This window comes from Staurois parvus, unplaced genomic scaffold (genome assembly GCF_062004578.1).
Source record: "Staurois parvus isolate SC_StPar_1 unplaced genomic scaffold, SC_StPar_1.0 ptg000249l, whole genome shotgun sequence".
In the NCBI taxonomy this organism is placed as follows: domain Eukaryota; kingdom Metazoa; phylum Chordata; class Amphibia; order Anura; family Ranidae; genus Staurois; species Staurois parvus.
This window is the reverse complement of record NW_028318045.1, coordinates 2,812,488-2,838,895: the sequence shown is the minus strand read 5'-3', so window position 1 is coordinate 2,838,895 and position 26,408 is coordinate 2,812,488. Positions and strand designations below refer to the sequence as shown.

Sequence of the window (26,408 nt, the reverse complement as noted above, 5' to 3'; positions counted from 1 at the left end):
GCACTATTCCCCCCCCCCCCACTGACACTAATGATGGGGCACTATTCCTCCCCCCCCCCCCCCCCACTGACACTAATGATGGGGCACTATTCCTCCCCCCCCACTGACACTAATGATGGGGCACTATTCCCCCCCCCCCCCCACTGACACTAATGATGGGGCACTATTCCTCCCCCCCACTGACACTAATGATGGGGTACTAGTCCTCCCCCCACTGACACCAATGATGGGGCACTGTTCCTCCCACTGACACCAATGATGGGGCACTGTTCCTCCCACTGACACCAATGATGGGACACTATTTCGCTCCATAAGACACACTTGGGTAGAAATGTCTGTGCGTCTTATGAAGCGGCCGGCCTAGTATTCCCGCCGTTGTATGTCCGAAGTCTCTGGTCATCTCCTGTACTGTGTCCGCATTTGTTCATTGTTTTTTTTTTTTTTTTTTAAACCATCGTCCGGCCCTCCAGCGGTCTGAGGGACAGTGAACTGGCCCCCTGTTTAAAAAGTTTGAGGACCCCTGGCCTAGGCAATCGCAGCGGAAGTGGGAGCGGGTACCTGTCAAATTCGTGTCCCCGCTCCCCAAAGGTGCCAATCCTTAATTGGGAGCGGGGACAAAGGCTTAAAGCGGAACTTCCCCTTTTGGGTGGAGCTCCGCTTTAAGCCCATATTATTATTATTATTATTATTATTATTATTATTATTATTATTATACAGGATTTATATAGCGCCAACAGTTTACACAGCACTTTACAATATAAATCGCTATGTCAGAGCTGACCTAATGATCACATGATTGTAAACTAAACTAACTCTGGTTCTCGGTTGGCAGGGGGGACCCTGACTGTCATTGACAGCTAGGATTGAGAACCACCAGCCATGCAAAAGGAGGAATGTGTGCAGAGGGGTTAAAGCACATGTGCAGCTATAATGGTTCAACTGCTTACTTTCATTATAGGATAGTCATGTGACTCCACAGCGCTGACTCCATGTTTAAGTTACTGAAGATTATGGGAAATGTATAGAGGTACCCACCATGACGTTTCCGCAGTACTGTCCTCTTACAGGCTAGTCATGTGACTACATAGCACTGGCTCTGTGTTTACAGCTAAAGCTGAAGTATATTCTACTTGTTCTTGGGTTTAAAAACACTCTAGCTAGGTTGATGTCTTGCACAGTAACCATATACTGCAGTACAAACTAAACCAATCTATACACCGCACATAGCTGGTAAATGTATGTGTGGGTGGCACCCTACATTCCAGTCTTATAGCTATAATTAGAAGTAATAATAACTATACCAAATATTTCCTTCCAGATAAACTGTCTTGTGTATCAGTTAATAGTAAGCCAAGCTATAGAATTGTATGGCTTCAAAATAAGCCAGCACAAAGGTCAGTAACCCCTTGCGTCCAGACTGAAGAAAAGTTAATATAAGCTTTAACTTGTTCATGTCATTTTTGATAGTTGACTCCAATAATTTTAAATCTGCAGCACTCAAAAAAATAATGCCTGGTGATCCTGCCATGTGGGTCTTTAACCACTTGCCCTCCAGAGGATTTACCCCCCTTCCTGACCAGGCCATTTTTTGAGTTACGGCGCTGCATTAATTTAACTGACAATTGTGTGGTCATGCAACGCTGCACCCAAATTAAATTTACGTCTTCCCCCCCCCCCCCCATGAATAGAGCTTTCTTTCGGTGGTCGCCTGTGTTTTGTTTTATTATTTTTTGCGCTATTAAAAAAGACCGACAATTTGGAGAAAAAAGCAATATTTTTTACTTTTTGCTATTAAATATATCCAGTAAAAATATATTTTAAAAATTTTAATTTCTTTATACATTTAGGCCAAAATGTATTCTGCTATGTCTTTGCTAAAAAAAATCCCAATATATGTAAATTAATTGGTTTATGTGAAAGTTATAGCGTTTACAAATGGCGGACTATAAACTGGGATTTTTATTTTTACTAGTAATGGCGACGATCAGTGACTTATAGCGGGACTGAGGCGGGCATTCTGACACTGGGGGGAACTAACTTGGTGTCACTGACATCCCCAGTGACACCAATACAGTGATCAGTGCTAATAAAAAGCACTGACACTGTACAAATGGCACAGGGTAAGAAGGGGTTAACATGTGGGGTGATCAAAGGGTTAGCTGTCTGCTGTTTTACTGTAAGCTGTGTGTGTGTGCTTCACTGTAAGCACACTGCTTTGCATGGCTCTGCTATGCAAAGCAGTGTGTAGGAGCTGACGGGAGAGATCTGTGTTGTTTACTTACAGTTCTCTCCTTCCGTTGGTAATACTCTGCGATCACCGAGTGCTGGTAAGTAATCACCAGCCGGGACTCTGATTGACAGCTGAGGCCACAAATAGTGGTGTGGGTAGGGCGTTCCCCTACCCGTAAATGCAAAATCATTGTCTATATATACATGTGATTTTGCACACCCCTACCGCCCTGTAGCAGTGTATCTGCTATAGGGTGGCGGGAAAGCAGTTTTGGGCTGACATTTGACTACTTTCTGTGCTCCTGCATTGTCACCTTGTCATACGTTCTCCCGATGGAGACTGTGCTAACACACATTGCGTAGACATGATCCAACATTGTCACTGTCAGAAAGCTGGTGTAGAGGAATGATGTGCGTGTAGACAGGAAATGGCTGAAACAGGCCCAATGAAATCAGTAGCATTGAGATTTTAAAGAACATAAAGGGTTATATTAAAAAAAAAAAAAAAAAAAAAAAACTTGGCCATTGTTTTCTCTGTACTTTAACTGGTGTATAGTGAACTAAGCTGTAGAATTACAGCTTGTGGCTTTTATCAGAGTCTGTAGCCCATAGCAGCTTGTTTGAATGAAACATAAGCATTTATTGTTTACGACTACTTTAATCTGTACTGTAGTTTAAGCATTATAAAGGCTTTGCAGTATTATTTTTGTGCTCAATGTGTGGGTTTTTGCACTGTAGGTGGACAGGATTGTGGAACAGCTGTTGCAGTTTATCCAGAGTTATGACCTTAATGGACTTCTGGAATACTGGGGCTATCTGGAACGACGTCTTTTCAGCAGATTGGAGGATGTGTATCGGCCAACTGTCAACAAACTGAAAACTAGCTTATTCCGCTATTACCTTGTCTGCACCATACAGGTAGGCACTATACATTTATTTATTTCAGGTACTTCTATAGCGCCCTCAATTTACGCAGCACCTTACATCTATTGTACATTCATATCAGTCCCTAACCCTCAAGGGGTGTACAATCTAAGGTCCCTAACTTACATTTTGTTCTGAATAGGACAGAGCAATTACATTATGATGATTGGGATAACTAACCCTTGGGCAAGATTGCACATTATAATTTCTGACATCATTGTGCAACAGGCTCCCTGATTATGGCATACAGATGGTCAGGTTGATGTAGCGGGCAACCAATGATCTAAAAAAAAAAAAAAGAAAAAAAAATCAGTCTGGTTTTTTTTATTCATTCCTTCATTTTATTTGCACAGTGGTTTATCAGGACATGCATTAAATGGTAATGGTACGTGTTGAGTTAAAGCAAGATGAAGAGAAAAATGAATAGTTCATTAAAAGATAATACAAAATAAGGTTTTCCTGCAATAATTACCTTCAATCCAAAGATTTCCACCATTGTACTTGTATTCTGCTGCTAGATGCCCTCAGTCTGATGACCAGCATCATTCATCCTGAGCACAGGTTGTCTTGGACCCACCCCCAGACTGTGAATGAACAGTGACAGGAAAAGTAGCATGGTGATGCACTCATCTGTGTCTGTTCTCTCCACTCCTATGAGTGCTTCTTGTCAGTACATAAACTGATCAGGGGCTGCAACAGGCTTATACCAGGTCAAATTTAGGTACTTGCACTGCTTGCAAATAAATAATACATTTACAGCCTGAGTACAGCCAAAATAAAAAATAGAAAAATGAGCGCAAAGGGCATAACTTACAGTCAGTAGGATGCATCCCTTGTGCTGATGCCTCTTCTTTTAGTAGAAATCCCCACCCCCGCCACTATAATCATATAGGGTGGACGGCGTTAATACAACTTGGGGCCGTCATCAGGAGATCCTGACTATGCTCTTTCCGCACAGCTGATCCATTCATAGAAGCTGTGCTACAAATGGAATGGAAAAAAACGAATGGAAAGCAAGCTAAGAATAAAGGACAGGCGCATGATTGATAAGTTCACCCTATTCATTCATAGGTAGTATTTCATTCATAGAAGCTGTAGTACAGATTTTATGAAGGGTGGAGATGAGTGGAAAGTATGAGCATAGTCTCTTGATGGGAGCCTGTTACAGCCCCTTAGATCCATTAGCCCAAGCCACCCCAGAAGATCATGGGTGTGTGTTTGCAGGGGGTTGATGGACGGAGTAAGATCTCAAGTAATAGAGGGATTAGCACAAGGAGCACATCCTACTGTGAATGTAAGTTACTTCCCTTGCGCTGTATTTTTTTTTCTGCTCTTTGGCTTTAGGCTCCATGCACACTAGTGGTTTTTTTTTTTTTTTTTAAGCGCCTAGAAGCTATTATCAGCATTTTTTTTTTTTTGCTCCTGGAAGCTAAATAGTGTATTCCTGTGTCCGTGCACACTACTTTAGGCTATAAGCATTTTTTTGAGCTTTAGCATCTAGGGGCAGAAAAACAATGTTCATAAATATAAAGTGCAGCGCTATCCCTAAACTTACTAAATAAATATAAAGTGCAACCTAACTGTTCAAAGTGTAACAGTGCTCTAAATAATACCACAAGGTACTAAATCTATGTGCAAAATGTGCAATTACAAAAATGTGCAACCCGTGTACTCCCAAATGGGAATAAAGTGCAATAAGTGACAATCGCTAACAGAAAATCACTGCAAACATCTGTTGTAAGAAAATAAGTCCATAAGGAAAATTAAAGTGTCCAAATGCAACATAAGGAACTCTCAATTTACATGCATGTGATCACACGTGTCCACACTGTGTGAATCCAAACAATAGCTGTAGTGGCCCCTCACCTCCTTGCCAAGACCCCACAGGGTCAGCTCGCTTTAAACCAGGACACCACTCTGATGACTCACCAGGTCCTCCCCCGCCTCTTACACGCTATCAGCAGTCTCCTCCTCGGTTCATATACAGACAAAAAACTCACATGGTGTAATCCTGTTTATTCTTCAGAAATAAATATATAATAAAATTGCCTACTCACATTTCAATTCTTCTCATCACAAGCCTTCAATACCCCATGCTATGAATCTCCTGCATGGGTATTTAGATACCGGGATTTCAAGTATGGCCGCCACGCCGGAAATGACATCACCGCGCTCCCAGAATCCTCCTCGCGTTCCGACGTGTTGCGTCACGGTAACACGTGACTTCCTCAGGGTTCAGGCTTTATTCCCATTTGGGAGTACACGGGTTGCACATTTTTGTAATTGCACATTTTGCACATAGGTTTAGTACCTTGTGGTATTATTTATAGCACTGTTACACTTTGAACAGTTAGGTTGCACTTTATATTTATTTAGTAAGTTTAGGGATAGCGCTGCACTTTGTATTTATGTGTATTCACTCATTTTGGTAAGGAGGTTTGTGTCAGCAGCTTGGTGAATAGGGCCCCATTCTTAGCGCAGGAAGTTCTTCCCTTTATACAGTTGCAAGAAAAAGTATGTGAACCCCTTGGGATTACGTGGAGTTTTGCATGAATTGGGCATAAAATGTGCTCTGAATGTCATCTAAGTCACAACAATAGAAGAACACAGTCTGCTGAACATAATACTACACAAAAATTAGATGTTGCCATGGTTTAATTGCACATAACATGTAAACATTCACAGTGCAGGGAGGAAAAAGTATGTGAAGCCCTAGCTTAATGACTTCTCCCAGAGCTAATTGGAGCCAGGAGTGAGCCAACCTTGACTGCAATCAGTGTGATGATATTGGATGTGTTGCTGACAGCTGTCCTGCCCTTAAAAAAACACACACCTGTTTTGGGTTTACTGGTTTCAAGAAGCACTGTGTGATGTGAACCATGCCTTGCAGAAAAGAGCTCTCAGAAGACCTACGATCAAGAATTGTTGACTTGCATGAAGCTGGAAAGGGTTACAAAAGTATCTCCAAAAGCATTGATGTTCATGTGTCCATGGTAAGACAGACTGTCTACAAATGGAGAAAGTTTAGCAGTGTTGCTACTCTCCCTAGGCGCGGTCGTCCTGTAAAAATGACTGCAAGAGCACAGTGCAGAATGCTGCATGAGGTAAAGAAGAATCCCAGAGTGTCAGCTAAAGACCTACAGAAATCTCTGGCACATGCTAACATTTTTGTTGACACATCTACAATAAGGAAAACATTAAACAAGAATGGAGTACATGGGAGGACACCACGGAGGAAGCCATTGCTGTCCAAAAAGAATATTGCAGCACGTTTGAAGTTTGCAAAAGAGCACCTGGATGTTCCACAGCACTACTGGCAAAATGTACTGTGGACAGATGAAACCAAGATTGAGTTGTTTGGGAAGAACACACAACACTATGTGTGGAGAAAAAAAGGCACAGCACGACAACATCAAACCTCATCCCCACTGTAAAACATGGCGGAGGGAGCATCATGGTTTGGGGCTGCTTTGCTGCCTCAGGGCCTGGACGGATTGTTGTCATTGATGGGAAAATGAATTCCAGAGTTTATCAAGACATTTTGCAGGAAAACGTACGACTATCTGTCCGCCAACTGAAGCTCCGCAGAGGATGGGTGATGCAACAGGACAATGACCCAAAGCATACAAGTAATTCAACAAAACAATGGCTGCAACAGCAGAGAATACGCCTTCTGGAGTGGCCCAGTCAGAGTCCTGACCTCAACCCGATTGAAATGCTGTGGCATGACCTTAAGAGAGCGATTCACACCAGACATCCCAAGAATATTGCTACACTGAAACAGTTTTGTGAAGAGGAGTGGTCCAAAATGACTCCAGATCATTGTGCCGGTCTGATCTGCAACTACAGGAAACGTTTGGTTGAGGTTATTGCTGCCAAAGGAGGGTCAACCAGTTATTAAGTCCAAAGGTTCACATACTTTTTCCTCCCTGCACTGTGAATGTTTACATGTTATGTGCAATTAAACCATGGCAACATCTAATGTTTGTGTAGTATTATGTTCAGCAGACTGTGTTCTTCTATTGTTGTGACTTAGATGACGTTCAGAGCACATTTTATGCCCAATTCATGCAAAACTCCACGTAATCCCAAAGGGTTCACATACTTTTTCTTGCAACTGTATTCTCAGAAAAACAATGTTGTTGTAGAGTTGTTTTGTAATGTTTTTCCAGCAGAAAAAAAAGCGGAACTAAAAAGCTACTAACCGCTTTTTTTTTTTTTTTTCTTTCCTCTGAATGTACTGTCAAAACGCTAATAAAATACTGATGCTCCTAAACGCTGCTGAACTTTAATAAAATGCTGCAATTAATTGCTTTTACCAGCGGCTTTTATCTAGCAATTTTGTTAGCGTTTTTTTAGCTTAAAAAACTCGCTAGTGTGTATGGAGCCTTAAAGTGGTTATAAAGCCTAAACAATTTTTTACCTGCATGGATTCTTTAGCATTGTTTGTATTATCCCTAACCATGCGCGTTCTGGAATGGGCACACTTTTTAATAGTCTGTTACAGTAACAGATTGTAATGATATGATTATCCTATAAAATGCCACAATAACGGTTTCTCTGTGCTATTATTGCATTGCAGTGCAGTCGGGCAGACAAGGCACATGACTTCTTCCAAAAACAAGCACCGGAGCTTCAAAACCAGGCTGAGTGGAAAGAATGGTTCGCTCTCCCTTTCCTCCCAGCACCTGATGCCAATCCGACTTTTTCCACATACTTTTCCCGGCAGTGGGCGGACACCTTCACAGTATCACTGCACAATTTTCTGAGCGTCCTCTTCCAGTGCATGCATATCCTTTGACCAGAAATGACCAAAGGAGATGAGTCCTGAGAGTGTTGCCCACAGGTCACATGGCATGTTTTAAAGTGGAACTCTGTCAAAGCGTTTTTAGGGGGTTTTTTTTTGATGTGGGGATGTTGTGTGTGTGTGTGTGTGTGTGTGTGTGTGTTGTTGTTTTTTTTTTTTTTTTGTTTTTTTTTTTCTGTTTTTGCTGTGGGGGTTTACCTTTTATTTCTCCTGGTGACCATTGTCACTGAGACAGAACATTATGGGAAATTCAAAATATTATATCTCTCGCCACAAAAAGTGGTAGAGGTAATCAGGTTTTCCAATAGGGACAAATGTACTGGTGAGAAATGTCTAAGAGGGGGAATTTCTTTAAATTTGGAGAGATTTACCGTGACTTTGTTCCTCTGTGATCATATTGTTGATGGTACTGGAGTTGAGCGGAAGTTTTTAAACAAGTACACAAAGATAAAAACCTAATCAAGGTTTTGACCCTTCCCTGCTATATAAAGAAAAAAAAAAAAAAAACCACGTTGGGAGTTTAACTTTAACCCACAGAACAGCAGTTGGCTTGAAGTGTATCAGCTTTTGTTAGTAATACATTGTAAATGTAGGCAGATGAGAAGTAATACGTGGTGGGATGTAGCTTTAAGGGTTTCTCATTCTGTTCGGCCAGTCTTGTGAGTCAAACATCTTTGCCTTTATGGTATAGCCTGATAGATGACGTTACTGTTTTTATATTTTAGCCCTCGTAGTTTCCTGCTTATTGGTGCTTGAATCACCAGGGTGATGATATTCATTGTCCAGAGATTGGGGAAATGACCCACACATACATGAAGCTTCATTAGTGAATAGCAGTGTCACCCTCCTGGCTATATGATGTGCCAGGGTGCTTTAAAGACTGTCTGAATATAAATACAAATCCTTTGGCAGGTAAAACATCCATAAATGTGTATTTAGCTGTTAGCATATAGTTTTCTTGAAGACTCCTGCATCAATGCTGATTTGCCATTTTTCATGGCCAATCAATTTCCCTCAATTCAGCACAATCAAATTAATGCTGCTGCCTTCCCATCTCCAAATCTTTGTTGGCATGCTCAAAATTATTATGAGACAGGATTTAGATAGGCCCAACAGTTTGTGCAGTGCTTTTACAACATGATGGCAGACAGTACAGTTGTAATACGATTCCATACAAGAGGAATCAGAGGGCTCTGCGCAGTAGAATTTACAATCTAAAATGTCATTTATCAACAGATGGTGAAACATAACAAAAGTACTGTATGTACAGCCAACAAGGTTGCATAATCAGTTGCCAAAAGTTTAATATTTCATTCTTTCCAAACTTCCTAAGCCTTGTATTTTACTTTCCTTAACCATGCCTGCACCTGTCCCGACTATTCTCTGCTTTGACATGGAATTTCAGAGAATTCTACACATCCAGGAGGAGAATGAGGCACTGAGACAGAAGGTCAGTATACAAGAGGAAAAATTGGAATGAAATTATTATACATTATATTTTATAATACAGGATTTATATAGCACCAACAGTTTGCTCAGCACTTTACAATATAATGGGAGACAATACAGCAACAATACAATTAAATACAAGAGGGTTAGGAGGGCCTTGCTCCTTGGAGCTTACAATCTAAGAGGGAGGGGCTGGTGGTACAAAAGGTAATAACTGTGGGGGATGAACTGATAGAAGATTCCGTTATTAGCTGAAGGCAGGATAGGCTTCCCTGAAGAGAGGTTTTCAGGGGTCGCCTAAAAGTGGGCAGAGTAGGCGATAGTCGGATAGATTGGGATAGAGAGTTCCAGAGGATGGGGAGGCTCTTTAGAACTCCTGGAGACGAGCATGGGAGGAGGAGAAAAGGGAGCTAGAGAGCAGGAGGTCATGGGATGAGCGGAGAGGATGGTTTGGGTGATATTTATAAACAAGATTGGTGATGTAATTTGGGGCAGAGTTATAAATGGCTTTATGTTGTTAATGTTTTGAATGTTATTCATTGGGCAATGGGAAGCCAGTAGAGGGATTGGCAGAGAGGGGTGGCAGATATGGAACGGTTAGTAAGGTGGATGAGTCTGGCAGCAGCATTCATGATAGACTGAAGAGGGGATAGCCTGTGATGAGGTAGGCCAATGACGAGGGAGTTACAATAGTCAAGGTGAGAGATAACAAGGGAGTGAATAAGTTGCTTAGTAGTTTCAGAGGTTAAGAATGGATGTATCTTGGAGATGTTGCAGAGGTGAAGTCTACAAGATTTGGACAGCAATTGGATTTGGGGATAAAAAAAGGACAGATGGGAGTCTAGGATTACACCTAGTACCCTGGCATGAGGGGAGGGACTGATGATTGTGTTATTGATCTTGATGGAGAAGTCAGGGGAGGGGGCACGGGCTGGAGGGAATACTAAGAGCTCAGTTTTGTGAATTTGAGGAAGTGGAGTGACATCCATGCTGATATGTCACTTAGTAGGTTAGTATTGCGAGAGGAGGCTGAAGGGGCGAGGTGAGGAGTAGAAAGATAGATTTGTGTGTCATCACCATAGAGATGGTACTATAAGCCATGGGAGTTTATCAAGTGACCAAGGGAGGAGGTGTAGATGGAGAAGAGAAGGGGTCCAAGGACAAAACCTTGAGGGACCCCTACAGAAAGAGAGAGTGAAGAGGAGGAGGCAGAGTTATAGGTAACGCTGAAGGAGCGCTGTGGTGGGTAGGAGGAGAACCAGAGGAGAGCAGAGTCTCGGAGGCCAAGAGAGTGGAGTTTCAACAGTATCAAAAGCCACAGAGTGGTCAAGTAGTAAGAGCATGGAGCTGTGGCCATAGGTTTTAGCAGTTAGTAGATCATTAGTGAGTTTTAGTAGGGCAGTTTTCAGTGGTGTGTAGTGAGCGCAAGCCAAACTGTATCTGTATGTATATTTTATATATACATGGAGAAGTATTTCACAAAGTGGATTTCCAGTGTCAGGTGTCTAGATGTCACCAGTCTTTTAACTGCTTCCCCACTGCCCTATAGCAGAACTACTGCTACAGGGCGGCAGGGCTGCGCAAAATCACGCATATATATGTTATTTTGCATTTTCCGCTTTTGATGGCTGCAGCTTTTGATCACTGGGTCCCGGACGGAGATTCCCCGCTGGCGATCGCCGAAGAACATTGAAAGGAGAGAGGTCTGTGTGTAAATAACACCGACATCTCCCCTGTCATCACAAACGGGCTTCTTTGTATTGCTCTGCACAGCAGAGCAATTCAAAGCAGCTTGTTTCCCAAGTAAAACTCACACAGCACACTTGGTAAAAAAAAACACACAGTTAAGCCTTTGATCGCTCCAGATGTTAACCCCTTCCTGCTCAGTGTCATTAGTACAGAGTCAGTGCTTTTTATTAGCACTGATCACTGTATTAGTGTAATTGGGATGTCAGTGGCAGTTAGTTCCCACCCAGTGTCAGAATGCCCACCATAGTCCGGCAGTAAGTTGCTGATTGCCGTCATAACTAGTATTAAAAAAAAAATAAAAAAATTCCAGTATACGGTCAGGTCCATAAATATTGGAACATCAACACAATTCTAACATTTTTGTCTCTATACACCACCACAATGGATTTGAAATGAAACGAACAAGATGTGCTTTAACTGCAGACTGTCCGCTTTAATTTAAGGGTATTTACATCCAAATCAGGTGAACGGTGTAGGAATTACAACAGTTTGGATATGTGCCTCCCACTTGTTAATGGACCAAAAGTAATGGGACAATTGGCTTCTCAGCTGTTCTATGGCCAGGTGTGTGTTATTCCCTCATTATCCCAATTACAATGAGCAGATAAAAGGTCCAGAGTTCATTTCAAGTGTGCTATTTGCATTTGGAATCTGTTGCTGTCAACTCTCAAGATGAGATCCAAAGAGCTGTCACTATCAGTGAAGCAAGCCATCATTAATGGGACAGAATAATAATAATAAATCAAACTTTCACTTTTTAATACTTGGTTGCAAATCCTTTGCAGTCAATTACAGCCTGAAGTCTGGAACGCATAGACATCACCAGACGCTGGGTTTCATCCCTGGTGATGCTCTGCCTGGCCTCTACTGCAACTGTCTTCAGTTCCTGCTTGTTCTTGGGGCATTTTCCCTTCAGTTTTGTCTTCAGCAAGTGAAATGCATGCTCAATCGGATTCAGGTCAGGTGATTGACTTGGCCATTGCAGAACATTCCACTTCTTTCCCTTAAAAAACTCTTTGGTTGCTTTTGCAGTATGCTTTGGGTCATTGTCCATCTGCACTGTGAAGCGGCGTCCAATGAGTTCTGAAGCATTTGGCTGAATATGAGCAGATAATATTGCCCAAAACACTTCAGAATTCATCCTGCTGCTTTTGTCAGCAGTCACATCATCAATAAATACAAGAGAACCAGTTCCATTGGCAGCCATACATGCCCACGCCATGACACTACCACCACCATGCTTCACTGATGAGGTGGTATGCTTAGGATCATGAGCAGTTCCTTTCCTTCTCCATACTCTTCTCTTCCCATCACTCTGGTACAAGTTGATCTTGGTCTCATCTGTCCATAGGATGTTGTTCCAGAACTGTGAAGGCTTTTTTCCAGATGTCGTTTGGCAAACTCTAATCTGGCCTTCCTGTTTTTGAGGCTCACCAATGGTTTACATCTTGTGGCGAACCCTCTGTATTCACTCTGGTGAAGTCTTCTCTTGATTGTTGACTTTGACACACATACACCTACCTCCTGGAGAGTGTTCTTGATCTGGCCAACTGTTGTGAAGGGTGTTTTTTTCACCAGGGAAAGAATTCTTCGGTCATCCACCACAGTTGTTTATCGTGGTCTTCCAGGTCTTTTGGTGTTGCTGAGCTCACCGGTGCATTCCTTCTTTTTAAGAATGTTCCAAACAGTTGTTTTGGCCACGCCTAATGTTTTTGCTATCTCTCTGATGGGTTTGTTTTGTTTTTTCAGCCTAATGATGGCTTGCTTCACTGGTAGAGACAGCTCTTTGGATCTCATCTTGAGAGTTGACAGCAACAGATTCCAAATGCAAATAGCACACTTGAAATGAACTCTGGACCTTTTATCTGCTCATTGTAATTGGGATAATGAGGGAATAACACACACCTGGCCATGGAACAGCTGAGAAGCCAATTGTCCCATTACTTTTGGTCCCTTAACAAGTGGGAGGCACACATGCAAACTGTTGTAATTCCTACACCGTTCACCTGATTTGGATGTAAATACCCTCATATTAAAGCTGACAGTCTGCAGTTAAAGCACATCTTGTTCGTTTCATTTCAAATCCATTGTGGTGGTGTATAGAGCCAAAAATGTTAGAATTGTGTCGATGTCCCAATATTTATGGACCTGACTGTATATACCGCTATTTGTAAATGCTATAACTTTCACATAAACCAATTATTTTACACCTATTGGGATTTTTTTTAGCAAAGACATGTAGCAGAATACATTTTGGCCTAAATTTATGACAATCTGATTTTTAAAATTTTTATACTGGATATGTTTTATAGCAAAAAGTCAAAAATATTGTTTTTTTTCCCCAAAATTAGTGGTCTTCTTTTTGTTTATAAAATACAAAAATCCCCCTGCGCTCCACAGAACCTAGTGAGTAAGCTGCTATCACCTGTTCTTTATACCGCAAGATGTGTGAAATCAAATCATATAAGTGGTGAAGCGCTCAACTTATAATTACCTAGTGAATACACAAATCATATAAATACAAATAATTATAAATAATTATAAACTAGTGCAATATCTTCATACACATAACGAATATATATCCCTGGTGATATAGTGAAAACTTATATCTTTTAAACTGTGCAGAAAGTGAAAAAATACAATAATTAAATAAATAGTGATGCCACACTGTGAAATTAATGGCAAAAGTGTTCAAAATAATGTCACTCCATGCTACAAATAGTGCTTTTCGTGTAAATCTTGACGTGACTCCCCTCAATAGCAGAAATGCCCCCTCACCTTCCACATTCGACCCTTGCGGGTCACAGAGCCTTTTTATATATATCTTTCTGTTTGATGTTCTCCACTGCCTCCACCGACCTTAATCCACCTCCAGGCAGTAAGTACCTCTCCAATTACTCCCCTCATGCACCGAACTTTGCCAGGTAAACCTCTCCTCCACTGCCACCTCCGACCAAGTTCCTCCTCTGGGCAGTAAATATCATCCAATACCCCTCACACAATGGACTCAGGCTCAGAGTGATTCATGTAAAACGATAAAACAGACCTCCGTAGTGTAACATCGCTTTATTAAACCAATCCAATATAATTGAATATTGCACTCACATGTCCTCACGATTTTACAAGCAGTTTCCCATATGCTATGGGTGTATACAGGAGTCCCAAGATGGCGTCCGAACCCGGAACCGGAAGTACGTCACCCCTACGTCGACGCGTTGCGCCACTGTCACGTGGCTTCTTCAGGATACCGTATTGGATGGCCGCACTTCCTTTTAACTCCTCTACACAATCTACAAGGGGCGTGTACAATACCTCCATTTTCATGGAGCCCATTATACAAGGACAGCCGCGATCTGCCGCTGATTCCCCTATTTCCAAACTCTAAAAGGGCATAACGAATTACCCATATATACAAAAACTACATGGGGCATATATATTCTCTCGTGGGACCCCCTGTATATAGGACAATTAGCTAATAAATATAAACAACACCCCATAAAAACCTTTTATTACACTACATAGGTAAGTATATTAAACCCAAAAAAACCCCCATAAGTTCAATATTGTAATTAACATAAAACCCAATAAAAATCAGGAGATAAATCTACTCTTAATATTTCCCCTCCCACCTAGACACATCCATAGATATATCTAAATTCGTGTATATATATACAAATATGCAAATATACACCAAAAATATTTCCATAAACATTATAAAAATATATATAAAATTATAAAAAATGTATATACCCATATACATAAAACACCATTCCATAAGTAAATTTATTATTGTAATGGATTCCAATTATTTTGTATTATAATTAATTTGAAGAAATATTGCAAATATTAAAAACCATGTTCTAAACTACTTCTAAAAAATTCTAAAAACTATAAAAGAGCTCCTGTATAGTACCCATACCACATGTTCACAGGAATGGAATCATATATAATATACAACCTAAACCAAATATTCTTAAAAATCATCTTAAAAATCATTAATGAAGCAATTAAGATCAAATTCAATGTTTAAGCCTCTAGGTGTCAGCGTTTGCATAAGGAAAATCCATTTGGACTCCGCCTGACTAATTGTTCTCACTTTGTGGCTCCCTCTCCAGTGCTTTTTATAACGTTCTACTCCCCAAAATTTCAAGCCCGAAGGGTCATTAGCATGATGGCTAGCAAAGTGTTTAGAAACATTATGTTTTGGGTTCCCCTTTAATATATTTTTCACATGTTCTCTTAGTCTCACACATAAAGCTCGTTTAGTGCGTCCCACATACTGCAGACCGCAGTTGCACTCTAAAACATAAATCACCCCTTCAGTTTTACATGTGATAAAATCATTGATCTCAAATAGACGCCCATTACTATTAGCCACAAACTCTCTTTTCTTTTTATTTTGCCCTTTAGTGGCTTTACAAACACTACATTTTTTACAGGGAAAAAAACCTGTAACATTAAACAAGGTACTCTCTCTATTAACCTTAGGAGGATCTAGTACATTCTTCATAATTTTGTTCCTCAAAGTGGGGGCTCTCCTATAGACAAACTTGGGTTGTTCTGGTAATAAATTACCTAAAATAGGATCCATTTTTAAAATCGGCCAATACTTTTTGAAAACATTTTGGATCTTTTTATATTGCAAATTGAAATCCAATATCACCGCTACCTGATCGGTCTTCTCCTTATCTTCATTTTTTATTTTGTTCCCGATAAGTTTCTTTCTATCCATATTGGCCACCTCAAGTTTATTTTTCTCGAGATCACACACAGCATAACCTTTGGATGCAAACCTTTTTTCCAAAATCATGGCCTGAGTCTTGTAATCTTCTTCATATGTACAATTTCTTTTTAACCTGATGAACTGGCCCTTAGGGATGTTCAGTAACCAGGGGGGAAAATGACAGCTTTCTATCGGGATGTAACCATTCCGGTCCACATCCTTAAAATGGGTTATAGTGCTAATAATTCCCCCTTTTACTTGAATGTCCAAATCCAAAAATTGAATGGACTGGTTACTGCATTTCCATACAAACTTGATGTTTTTATTATTATTATTTAATTGATTCAAAAAATTCATCAATTTACTTTCATCCCCTTTCCATATGATGAACACATCATCTATATATCTTTTATACATTGCCAGTTCAGCTGGTTTGTTTTTATATATCGAATCTTGTTCCCAATGGGCCATAAACAAGTTCGCCACACTTGGGGCGAAACGGGCTCCCATAGCCACACCCCTAATCTGTCTATAAAAAGCCTTGTCATACCAGAAGTAGTTGTGGCTCAGACTAAAATCCAAACATTGTACAATAAATTTCCTCTGCGTCCAATTCAGATTACTCAATTCCCTCAGACCCCATCCTGTAGCTTCTAGTGCATCTTCATGATTAATGATGGTATATAGCGAAGATACATCAGCGCTAGCCATTATCAAATTAGAACTCCCTTTTTCTTCCTCCAAAAGTTGAATGAGATGTTTGGTATCTCTCAAAAACGATACCGTATTCTGGACCAATGGCTGTAAAAAAGTATCTATATATTGGCCCAGCCTGGCCAATACTGATTGAATACCGTTAACAATTGGCCTCCCCGGTGGGTTAACAGAATTTTTGTGCATTTTCGGAATAGTATAGATCACCGGTATACGACAACATTCTGGTACCAAAAATCTCTGTATTTAGTAAAGATGGAATCAGCACTAATGGTGATCTTGATACTCTCCTGAGAAAATTAGGTCACCTCATGGAGAAAAAGGTTACCACATGGTGGGACATGGCTACCCATGAAAAATATCTAAAAGATAGATTAGTCCCAAGGAGATTAAGATGGGATGTTCCCATCAGTGATGGGCTTACAGATGCAGATTCTGTGGAAGAATGGTTTTGTTTCTTTAATGAAAAAGGTTTGGAACTAGTGCAATTTTTGCTTAAAAGAAAACAGAAAAAAATGAGGAATCTGGAGATACAAATAGAGGATATTAAGAAACAAATTGAGCCGTTTAAAGATACACCGCAAATGGTTAATTTGACAAAAAGATTAAGCAAAGACCTGGAAAAAGTTGATGCAGAGGTGAAATTTAGAAAAATGAAAAAATACCATAGGGATACTAATGATTTTTCAAAGAATTTAGTATTCAAATGGCAATCTTCAGCCCCCAATCCGGGTATAGGATCCACTAATTCCACACCAGTTAAATCAGTAGTGGTTAATAAAGCTCCCACTCCACATGTGTCATATAAGGAGCCAGCGAGTGGCACTTATAATGAAAGCCAGCAATATAACATGCAGTCTTATCCCACTCCCAATAATGGGTGGAAACCTGTGAAAAAAGGAGGATCATATAATGGACAAGGAGGGAGAGGTAAAAGAGGGAGACCCTATTACCAACCATATAGATCAAATCCATCCAGGTCAGATTACCAACCACCAAGGAATTATCATCCGCAACAGGGGACCAATTATCCGCAATATGGGATGAATTATCCACCACAAGGGATGAATTATCAACCATATTATGAGAGAAGTCCTAGGAATGGAGATTGGTATCCACCTAGGTATGATAATCAGGGTCCTGTTCCAACCCAGAATAGATTCGAACCACTTAATCACTATCCCAGTAGGGATTTTTTAGAGAGGGGCAAAGGGGAGAAGAGTCCAGTACCAGGGAAACAAAAGAGCCCAGGAAGAGAAGGGGCTGCAGAGGAAGTAAAAAACAAAAGGAAAAGAGACCAGTAGGGGAAGGGATTTTTAATATCAGTGGGACATCCCTTTCGAGAGAAGAGATTATGGTCCTTGATAAAGGTCTCAAATTTGCACCCCCTAAGAATATGGATAAGTTCAGTACCTACATAGACATACAGAAATATATAAGGAAATTGAATCTGAAGAAATACTTTGCAGGGCTCACTGGAGCTAAAGTTAGTACTTTTAAGAATTGTGACAAATTTACCCATACCACATTGAAAAACAAATCGGTTTTTAATCCCCAGATTAACAGTAATAATCAAGTGGAAGTTTTTAAAAAAATGGTGAATAAAGAATTAGAGAATATACATATTCCAAATAAAAAGGCCAATCAGGGATTCCAAATAGGTGTTAATAAATTAATGAAAAGGAATGATATAGTAATAAGGCCGGCAGACAAGGGAGGGGGAATCGTTGTACTTTCTAAAGAATACTATTGCAGTGAATTGCAAGCCCAGTTGGATGATGAAGACACATATTTGAAATTATTAAAAGACCCCACAAGGATATACAGAAAGGAATTAGAACAGTTAATAAAAACAGGTGAAAAGAAAAAGATACTAAATACTAAAGAGGGGAGATTTTTGGTACCAGAATGTTGTCGTATACCGGTGATCTATACTATTCCGAAAATGCACAAAAATTCTGTTAACCCACCGGGGAGGCCAATTGTTAACGGTATTCAATCAGTATTGGCCAGGCTGGGCCAATATATAGATACTTTTTTACAGCCATTGGTCCAGAATACGGTATCGTTTTTGAGAGATACCAAACATCTCATTCAACTTTTGGAGGAAGAAAAAGGGAGTTCTAATTTGATAATGGCTAGCGCTGATGTATCTTCGCTATATACCATCATTAATCATGAAGATGCACTAGAAGCTACAGGATGGGGTCTGAGGGAATTGAGTAATCTGAATTGGACGCAGAGGAAATTTATTGTACAATGTTTGGATTTTAGTCTGAGCCACAACTACTTCTGGTATGACAAGGCTTTTTATAGACAGATTAGGGGTGTGGCTATGGGAGCCCGTTTCGCCCCAAGTGTGGCGAACTTGTTTATGGCCCATTGGGAACAAGATTCGATATATAAAAACAAACCAGCTGAACTGGCAATGTATAAAAGATATATAGATGATGTGTTCATCATATGGAAAGGGGATGAAAGTAAATTGATGAATTTTTTGAATCAATTAAATAATAATAATAAAAACATCAAGTTTGTATGGAAATGCAGTAACCAGTCCATTCAATTTTTGGATTTGGACATTCAAGTAAAAGGGGGAATTATTAGCACTATAACCCATTTTAAGGATGTGGACCGGAATGGTTACATCCCGATAGAAAGCTGTCATTTTCCCCCCTGGTTACTGAACATCCCTAAGGGCCAGTTCATCAGGTTAAAAAGAAATTGTACATATGAAGAAGATTACAAGACTCAGGCCATGATTTTGGAAAAAAGGTTTGCATCCAAAGGTTATGCTGTGTGTGATCTCGAGAAAAATAAACTTGAGGTGGCCAATATGGATAGAAAGAAACTTATCGGGAACAAAATAAAAAATGAAGATAAGGAGAAGACCGATCAGGTAGCGGTGATATTGGATTTCAATTTGCAATATAAAAAGATCCAAAATGTTTTCAAAAAGTATTGGCCGATTTTAAAAATGGATCCTATTTTAGGTAATTTATTACCAGAACAACCCAAGTTTGTCTATAGGAGAGCCCCCACTTTGAGGAACAAAATTATGAAGAATGTACTAGATCCTCCTAAGGTTAATAGAGAGAGTACCTTGTTTAATGTTACAGGTTTTTTTGCCTGTAAAAAATGTAGTGTTTGTAAAGCCACTAAAGGGCAAAATAAAAAGAAAAAAGAGTTTGTGGCTAATAGTAATGGGCGTCTATTTGAGATCAATGATTTTATCACATGTAAAACTGAAGGGGTGATTTATGTTTTAGAGTGCAACTGCGGTCTGCAGTATGTGGGACGCACTAAACGAGCTTTATGTGTGAGACTAAGAGAACATGTGAAAAATATATTAAAGGGGAACCCAAAACATAATGTTTCTAAACACTTTGCTAGCCATCATGCTAATGACCCTTCGGGCTTGAAATTTTGGGGAGTAGAACGTTATAAAAAGCACTGGAGAGGGAGCCACAAAGTGAGAACAATTAGTCAGGCGGAGTCCAAATGGATTTTCCTTATGCAAACGCTGACACCTAGAGGCTTAAACATTGAATTTGATCTTAATTGCTTCATTAATGATTTTTAAGATGATTTTTAAGAATATTTGGTTTAGGTTGTATATTATATATGATTCCATTCCTGTGAACATGTGGTATGGGTACTATACAGGAGCTCTTTTATAGTTTTTAGAATTTTTTAGAAGTAGTTTAGAACATGGTTTTTAATATTTGCAATATTTCTTCAAATTAATTATAATACAAAATAATTGGAATCCATTACAATAATAAATTTACTTATGGAATGGTGTTTTATGTATATGGGTATATACATTTTTTATAATTTTATATATATTTTTATAATGTTTATGGAAATATTTTTGGTGTATATTTGCATATTTGTATATATATACACGAATTTAGATATATCTATGGATGTGTCTAGGTGGGAGGGGAAATATTAAGAGTAGATTTATCTCCTGATTTTTATTGGGTTTTATGTTAATTACAATATTGAACTTATGGGGGTTTTTTTGGGTTTAATATACTTACCTATGTAGTGTAATAAAAGGTTTTTATGGGGTGTTGTTTATATTTATTAGCTAATTGTCCTATATACAGGGGGTCCCACGAGAGAATATATATGCCCCATGTAGTTTTTGTATATATGGGTAATTCGTTATGCCCTTTTAGAGTTTGGAAATAGGGGAATCAGCGGCAGATCGCGGCTGTCCTTGTATAATGGGCTCCATGAAAATGGAGGTATTGTACACGCCCCTTGTAGATTGTGTAGAGGAGTTAAAAGGAAGTGCGGCCATCCAATACGGTATCCTGAAGAAGCCACGTGACAGTGGCGCAACGCGTCGACGTAGGGGTGACGTACTTCCGGTTCCGGGTTCGGACGCCATCTTGGGACTCCTGTATACACCCATAGCATATGGGAAACTGCTTGTAAAATCGTGAGGACATGTGAGTGCAATATTCAATTATATTGGATTGGTTTAATAAAGCGATGTTACACTATGGAGGTCTGTTTTATCGTTTTACATGAATCACTCTGAGCCTGAGTCCATTGTGTGAGGGGTATTGGATGATATTTACTGCCCAGAGGAGGAACTTGGTCGGAGGTGGCAGTGGAGGAGAGGTTTACCTGGCAAAGTTCGGTGCATGAGGGGAGTAATTGGAGAGGTACTTACTGCCTGGAGGTGGATTAAGGTCGGTGGAGGCAGTGGAGAACATCAAACAGAAAGATATATATAAAAAGGCTCTGTGACCCGCAAGGGTCGAATGTGGAAGGTGAGGGGGCATTTCTGCTATTGAGGGGAGTCACGTCAAGATTTACACGAAAAGCACTATTTGTAGCATGGAGTGACATTATTTTGAACACTTTTGCCATTAATTTCACAGTGTGGCATCACTATTTATTTAATTATTGTATTTTTTCACTTTCTGCACAGTTTAAAAGATATAAGTTTTCACTATATCACCAGGGATATATATTCGTTATGTGTATGAAGATATTGCACTAGTTTATAATTATTTATAATTATTTGTATTTATATGATTTGTGTATTCACTAGGTAATTATAAGTTGAGCGCTTCACCACTTATATGATTTCTTTTTGTTTATAGTGCAAAAAATAAAACCCGCAGAGGCAATCAAGCACCACCAAAAGAAAGCTCTATTTGTGTGGGGAAAAAGGACATATGCTTCATTTGGGTGCAGCATTGCATGACCACACAATTGTCAGTTAAAGTAAAGCAGTGCCGTATCGCAAAAAATGGCCTGGTCAGGAAGGGGGGTAAATCCACTGGGGGGGGGGGGGGCAAATGGTTAAATTCTTCACAGTAGAGCCTGACTCATCAGAGTTGAAATGTTTCTAGTTCTGTGGTTTTTCCCAGAAAATATTCTCGTAAAACATTTGCAGATGTTACAAGTAGAATATAAGAAAATCCTCCTCATTTGCTGTCTTGTGCTTTCTATTTTGCACTCTTGTTCTCACTCACTCGTGCTCACTCTCCAACGTGTGTCCAACACACTCTTGTATGCCCTTTTTGTCTTCACCTCTTTCATTATATCTAATAATCTGACAGTATACACTCAGTAACAGTAGTTTGTTTGTTTTTTTGTTACCTTTTTTATTCATCCTTTTCTTTTTCTAAGCAACTTTACACACAAACAGCAGACTTTTTCTTTTACATCAATCAAACAGCAGTTTTAACCTTTTGGAAAGGTGTCTGCATTATACATTTTTATTCCTGCGTGTGTATTACTGGTCGTCACCATTAATAGGAATATAGTAATTGCTGTAAATTCTTTTTCTTGGAGTTCATTGAGAGAGAGAAGGGAGATCTTTAACCTTTTGGGTTATACTTCCACCTGCAAAAGGATTGGACTGTAGGCAAGTCCAGCATAACCCCTCCTACTACCAGCATATTTCAGTTTTTTTACAAGTTTACTAGGGGGTGGATGGCTTTTCTTTCACTCTGCTCTGAAATGTCTAACCTAATTTTGCTAGCATCATTTTTTTTTTTCCCCAATCAAGACTATACTCTACAATGCTGCTAGAGTTGGTCTCTGGCATGGCCATCCTCAGCCTGGCTTGTGGAATACCAGGTCTGGATCCTGCTGGATGGGCACTGGGTTCCACATAAAGAATTTTTGCAGACTTTATTTTGGTGACAGAGCAGTCTCCAGGCCAAGATTTGTTGGCATTGCCTAAGTGTTTTACCTTTGTCTCTGAAGACTCTGAGAGCAAGCTGATTAGGCAGAGCATCAGGAGCTACCTCATATGCTTGGATTGCTGGACACCTTTAAAGAATAATTCCAGCCATGGGTATTTTATACATGGTTACATTGGTCCAGCTAGGACCAATGTAACTATCTATATACCATACCTGGAAACTGAAAATCCCTGAAGTAGTCATCGCTACTTTGGTGATCTCCACTTGCTTCCGTTTCCTGCGGCAAGTGACTGCACCTCTGCTTGCTGAGCACAGGAGGTTGGCCACTCGACATAGGCACCATTCAGAGAATGCTTTGCATTTTCTGAAGGAAAGTAAAGCATTCTCTGATCGGATCAGGTGGAGAGCATGACAACACCAGCCAACCTCTCCACTCCCTCTAGTAGAAGAATGCTTTGCATTAATTTAGGAAATGCTGCTGGTTCCTACTATGGAAGGGTTAACTTGCCTGCACCTGTGCTGTTATCAGCTTTGACAAAGAGTGTCAGAGAATTTTATATATCCAGGAGGAGACAAGTGGTCAGTATTCGTAGAGTAACAAATGGAATAAAGTGTTCACAAACCCATAAAGAAGTATTTCACAAAGTGGCTTTCCTACGTCAAGTGAATAGTTGTCACCAGTCTTTACACACTTCACAGTACAGCCTTACCCCCATTATAAAAGTGTTTCCAAATCTGTGCTTCTTCCAGAAATTATTCTCATGAGTCACTTATAGATAATACAAGTAAAAATTTAGCAGAATTATTCTTCCTCGGTCACTTTTTTTCTTGTGCTCTTTAATGCTCTTGTTTTCTGACACACTCGCTCAATCTCCTACTCTCTAGAACACTGGTGTCAAACTGGCAGCCCTCCAGCTGTTGTCAAACTACAAGTCCCATGAGGCATTGCAAGATTGACAGTTACAAGCATGACTCCCAAAGGCAGAGGCATGATGGGACGTGTAGTTTCACAACAGCTGGAGGGCCGCCAGTTTGACACCCCTGCTCTAGAAGGCTGTTTTCCCTCTTGCTTTTTCTCTCTCTTCTTCTATTATTGGTAATATTCTAAAAGCGTCCATAACCATGATGATTTTGTCCATTTTACTTTTCTTGGTTCTTTTCTTTTTTTTTTCTAAATAATTTTACACTCAATCATCAAATTGTTTTAAACGTTGGGAAGGTTTATGCACCTAAATGTAAACATTTACTGTCCTTAGTAATGTTTGTCACTGTTCATTCCCAATTGTCTGATTTATCACCAACAATTAACAATTATTTTTTTTTAATTTGCAATGTTCCTTTTAAACCTGCTAGCAAATGTGACTACTACAGGAAAGGCATAGTCCCTAGCTAGCATGGCCCCTTGCGTCTTGCACACCATGGCATTCTCCTCTTCTAGAAGTGTCTAATTACTCTCTGTGCTGGCCTAGCTCCTCTGCCTCTCCCTTCACCTGCCAGCATGATATATTGTGTTGTGACAGCTCTGAGTCTTCTTGGGCTGCTCATCAGCAGTCTCAGTCCTTTTGGATGGCTACACAAAGGAGGATTTTCCAGGTAAATAGCCCACGTTGTGTTGAGTGAACATATGATCTTATGGAAAGATTGTTGTTTAAATGAATAGTGTAGCAACAGGTCTCTCCAACCAATTCTGTACTGGGCAAGTATTTTAGTTTTGCACATTTTAAAATGTGCATGTTTATTCTAGAAAATACTTGAAACTACACTGCATCTGAGGACCACAAAGCAAAAATGCTATTTATTTCATTTTTAATATTTAAACCAAACCCATCCATCCATGTCTCCATGCGTTATTACTTTGAAAAACACCCCCCATCTTTTCTGGCTGTGGCCATTTTGCGTGAGGGCAGATGATTCATGTAGCATTGACTTCCTAGAATCCATCTGCCCTTAGTTCAGGCATACAAGCAGTAGTGTGTGAGAAAACCCCTTTTCCCTTCCAGAAGACTCCTGGGATGTATGGCCTCATTTGTCAAGGCAAGAAACCAGGACGTAACTAAATAAATGTAAAAATGCCCGCTTGGCTGGTGCCTCTGTTACTAAAGTTGCCAGTTTATTTTACTGTGTCATGCGGTACAGTATCAAAGGTTATGAAGGCATATACAGTTTCTAGGAAAAGTCATCTGAGAAGCATAAGTATGGTCCATATGGGCAGCTGACTGAAAGAAACAAAAGGACATTGCACAGGATTGTGACCTGCTGCAAAAGTGACTGCAGAGCTCAATCTTGGACTGTTAGGAAAACTGCAATGTGTTTGAAACGCATTCACTTTTATAGTGTAAAAGTTTCAAACCTGGTGCTAAAATTGAACCACTGATAGCTTAGGCTCAGGTGGGTGACCAGGTGTTACGTCATACTACAGATCGTACACTTTACCCCCACTTTTGCCTAGAACCCAATATATGGTACTCAGGCACTTCTTCCCACCCTTTTGCCACAAGTACTTGGCTACAGACCAGTCTGCACACGGGATGCAGCATACTCCTTCTCAGACATGATTTCCCCATCTCCTCACCTTACTCTGAGTACTCCACAGGGAAATACCCTCACATGTAGCAATGATGGGAGCTACAGCAAAAGCTCAGGTGAACATCTGCTTTCTGAAGGCCTGCACTAGAGCGGAGCCCTATTTTGACACCAGTCTCTGCATCCAATTCTAACTCTATTTCAGGCATGCTACAAGCAGCCTACCTGACTAAGGCAGACTTTTCTGCAACTATATCACAATTTCTTGGACCACTAACAGCTTTAATACGGCGATTGTTGTCCAGGGCTCAAAAACCCCTGGCTCCTTGTCTAGCTCCGATGTTTCTATCTGAGTTGGATCCCGATATGCCTGCCCTAGAAGAGACTGACATGGAAGGGAATGAAGGGGACCTAGAGGTGGTTGGTGGAGGAGGCTGCAAAAGATTTCTCACTCCCAGACTCCTATACACCTCGTATTGCGGCTTCATAAAATATGCTTGCCAATGTGGATATGCTCACATCAGCTGTGTGCAAAAGCCTCAGCATTGTCGCACTTGGATCTCCCCCAATTCGCCATACCCTTTGGGTGCAAAAAGACCTCCAAATTCAAAAATACATTTCCCATTCATGAACAGATAGAATGGACGATCTAGGGCGATTGAGTAAACCCAGAAAAGTTTCACCCCTCCGCAAATCATTGCTGAGCTCTGTCAAGCGAAAAAATAGTTCATAAAAAAGTTGACTGTTTTGGTAGATGACCTTGCCTTTTACAGTCTTAAACATCTTACTGTATCAGTTGAGGATGTTTCTTCATTTAATGATTGTGCTGATAGAGAGTTTCAGATGCTGTTAGTCTCTTTACTCCTGAAATATCGGCTCTGCAACCAGCTACTGCTCTAGTTTCTGTCTGCCAAATGGTAGCTAATTAGACTAGAGAAATGAACAATCAACACAATCCTGTATTCCAGGACCATATTTTAATTGAGCAGTTACAGCAATTACCCTCTGCCTTGCTTTTTTTTTTTTTTGTGTTGATGTCCCAAAGCATTTTATGGCACATATCTCCAGAATTGCTCTGATTTCTGTTCTCATGTGCAGAATCTTGTGGCTT

The 26,408-nt window shown here is 40.2% G+C and overlaps 1 protein-coding gene across 1 annotated transcript in view; it reads left to right on the top strand.

Annotated features, from left to right (window-relative positions):
• WDR91 (WD repeat domain 91) overlaps window positions 1-26,408 on the top strand; it is a 78,699-nt gene that overhangs the window by 16,188 nt on the left and 36,103 nt on the right. The window contains exons 3-5 of the mRNA XM_089680651.1: window positions 2,968-3,147; window positions 7,736-7,943; window positions 9,328-9,410. Coding sequence (XP_089536777.1) covers window positions 2,968-3,147; window positions 7,736-7,943; window positions 9,328-9,410 — 471 coding nt within the window. The remainder of the gene's footprint in view (window positions 1-2,967; window positions 3,148-7,735; window positions 7,944-9,327; window positions 9,411-26,408) is intronic.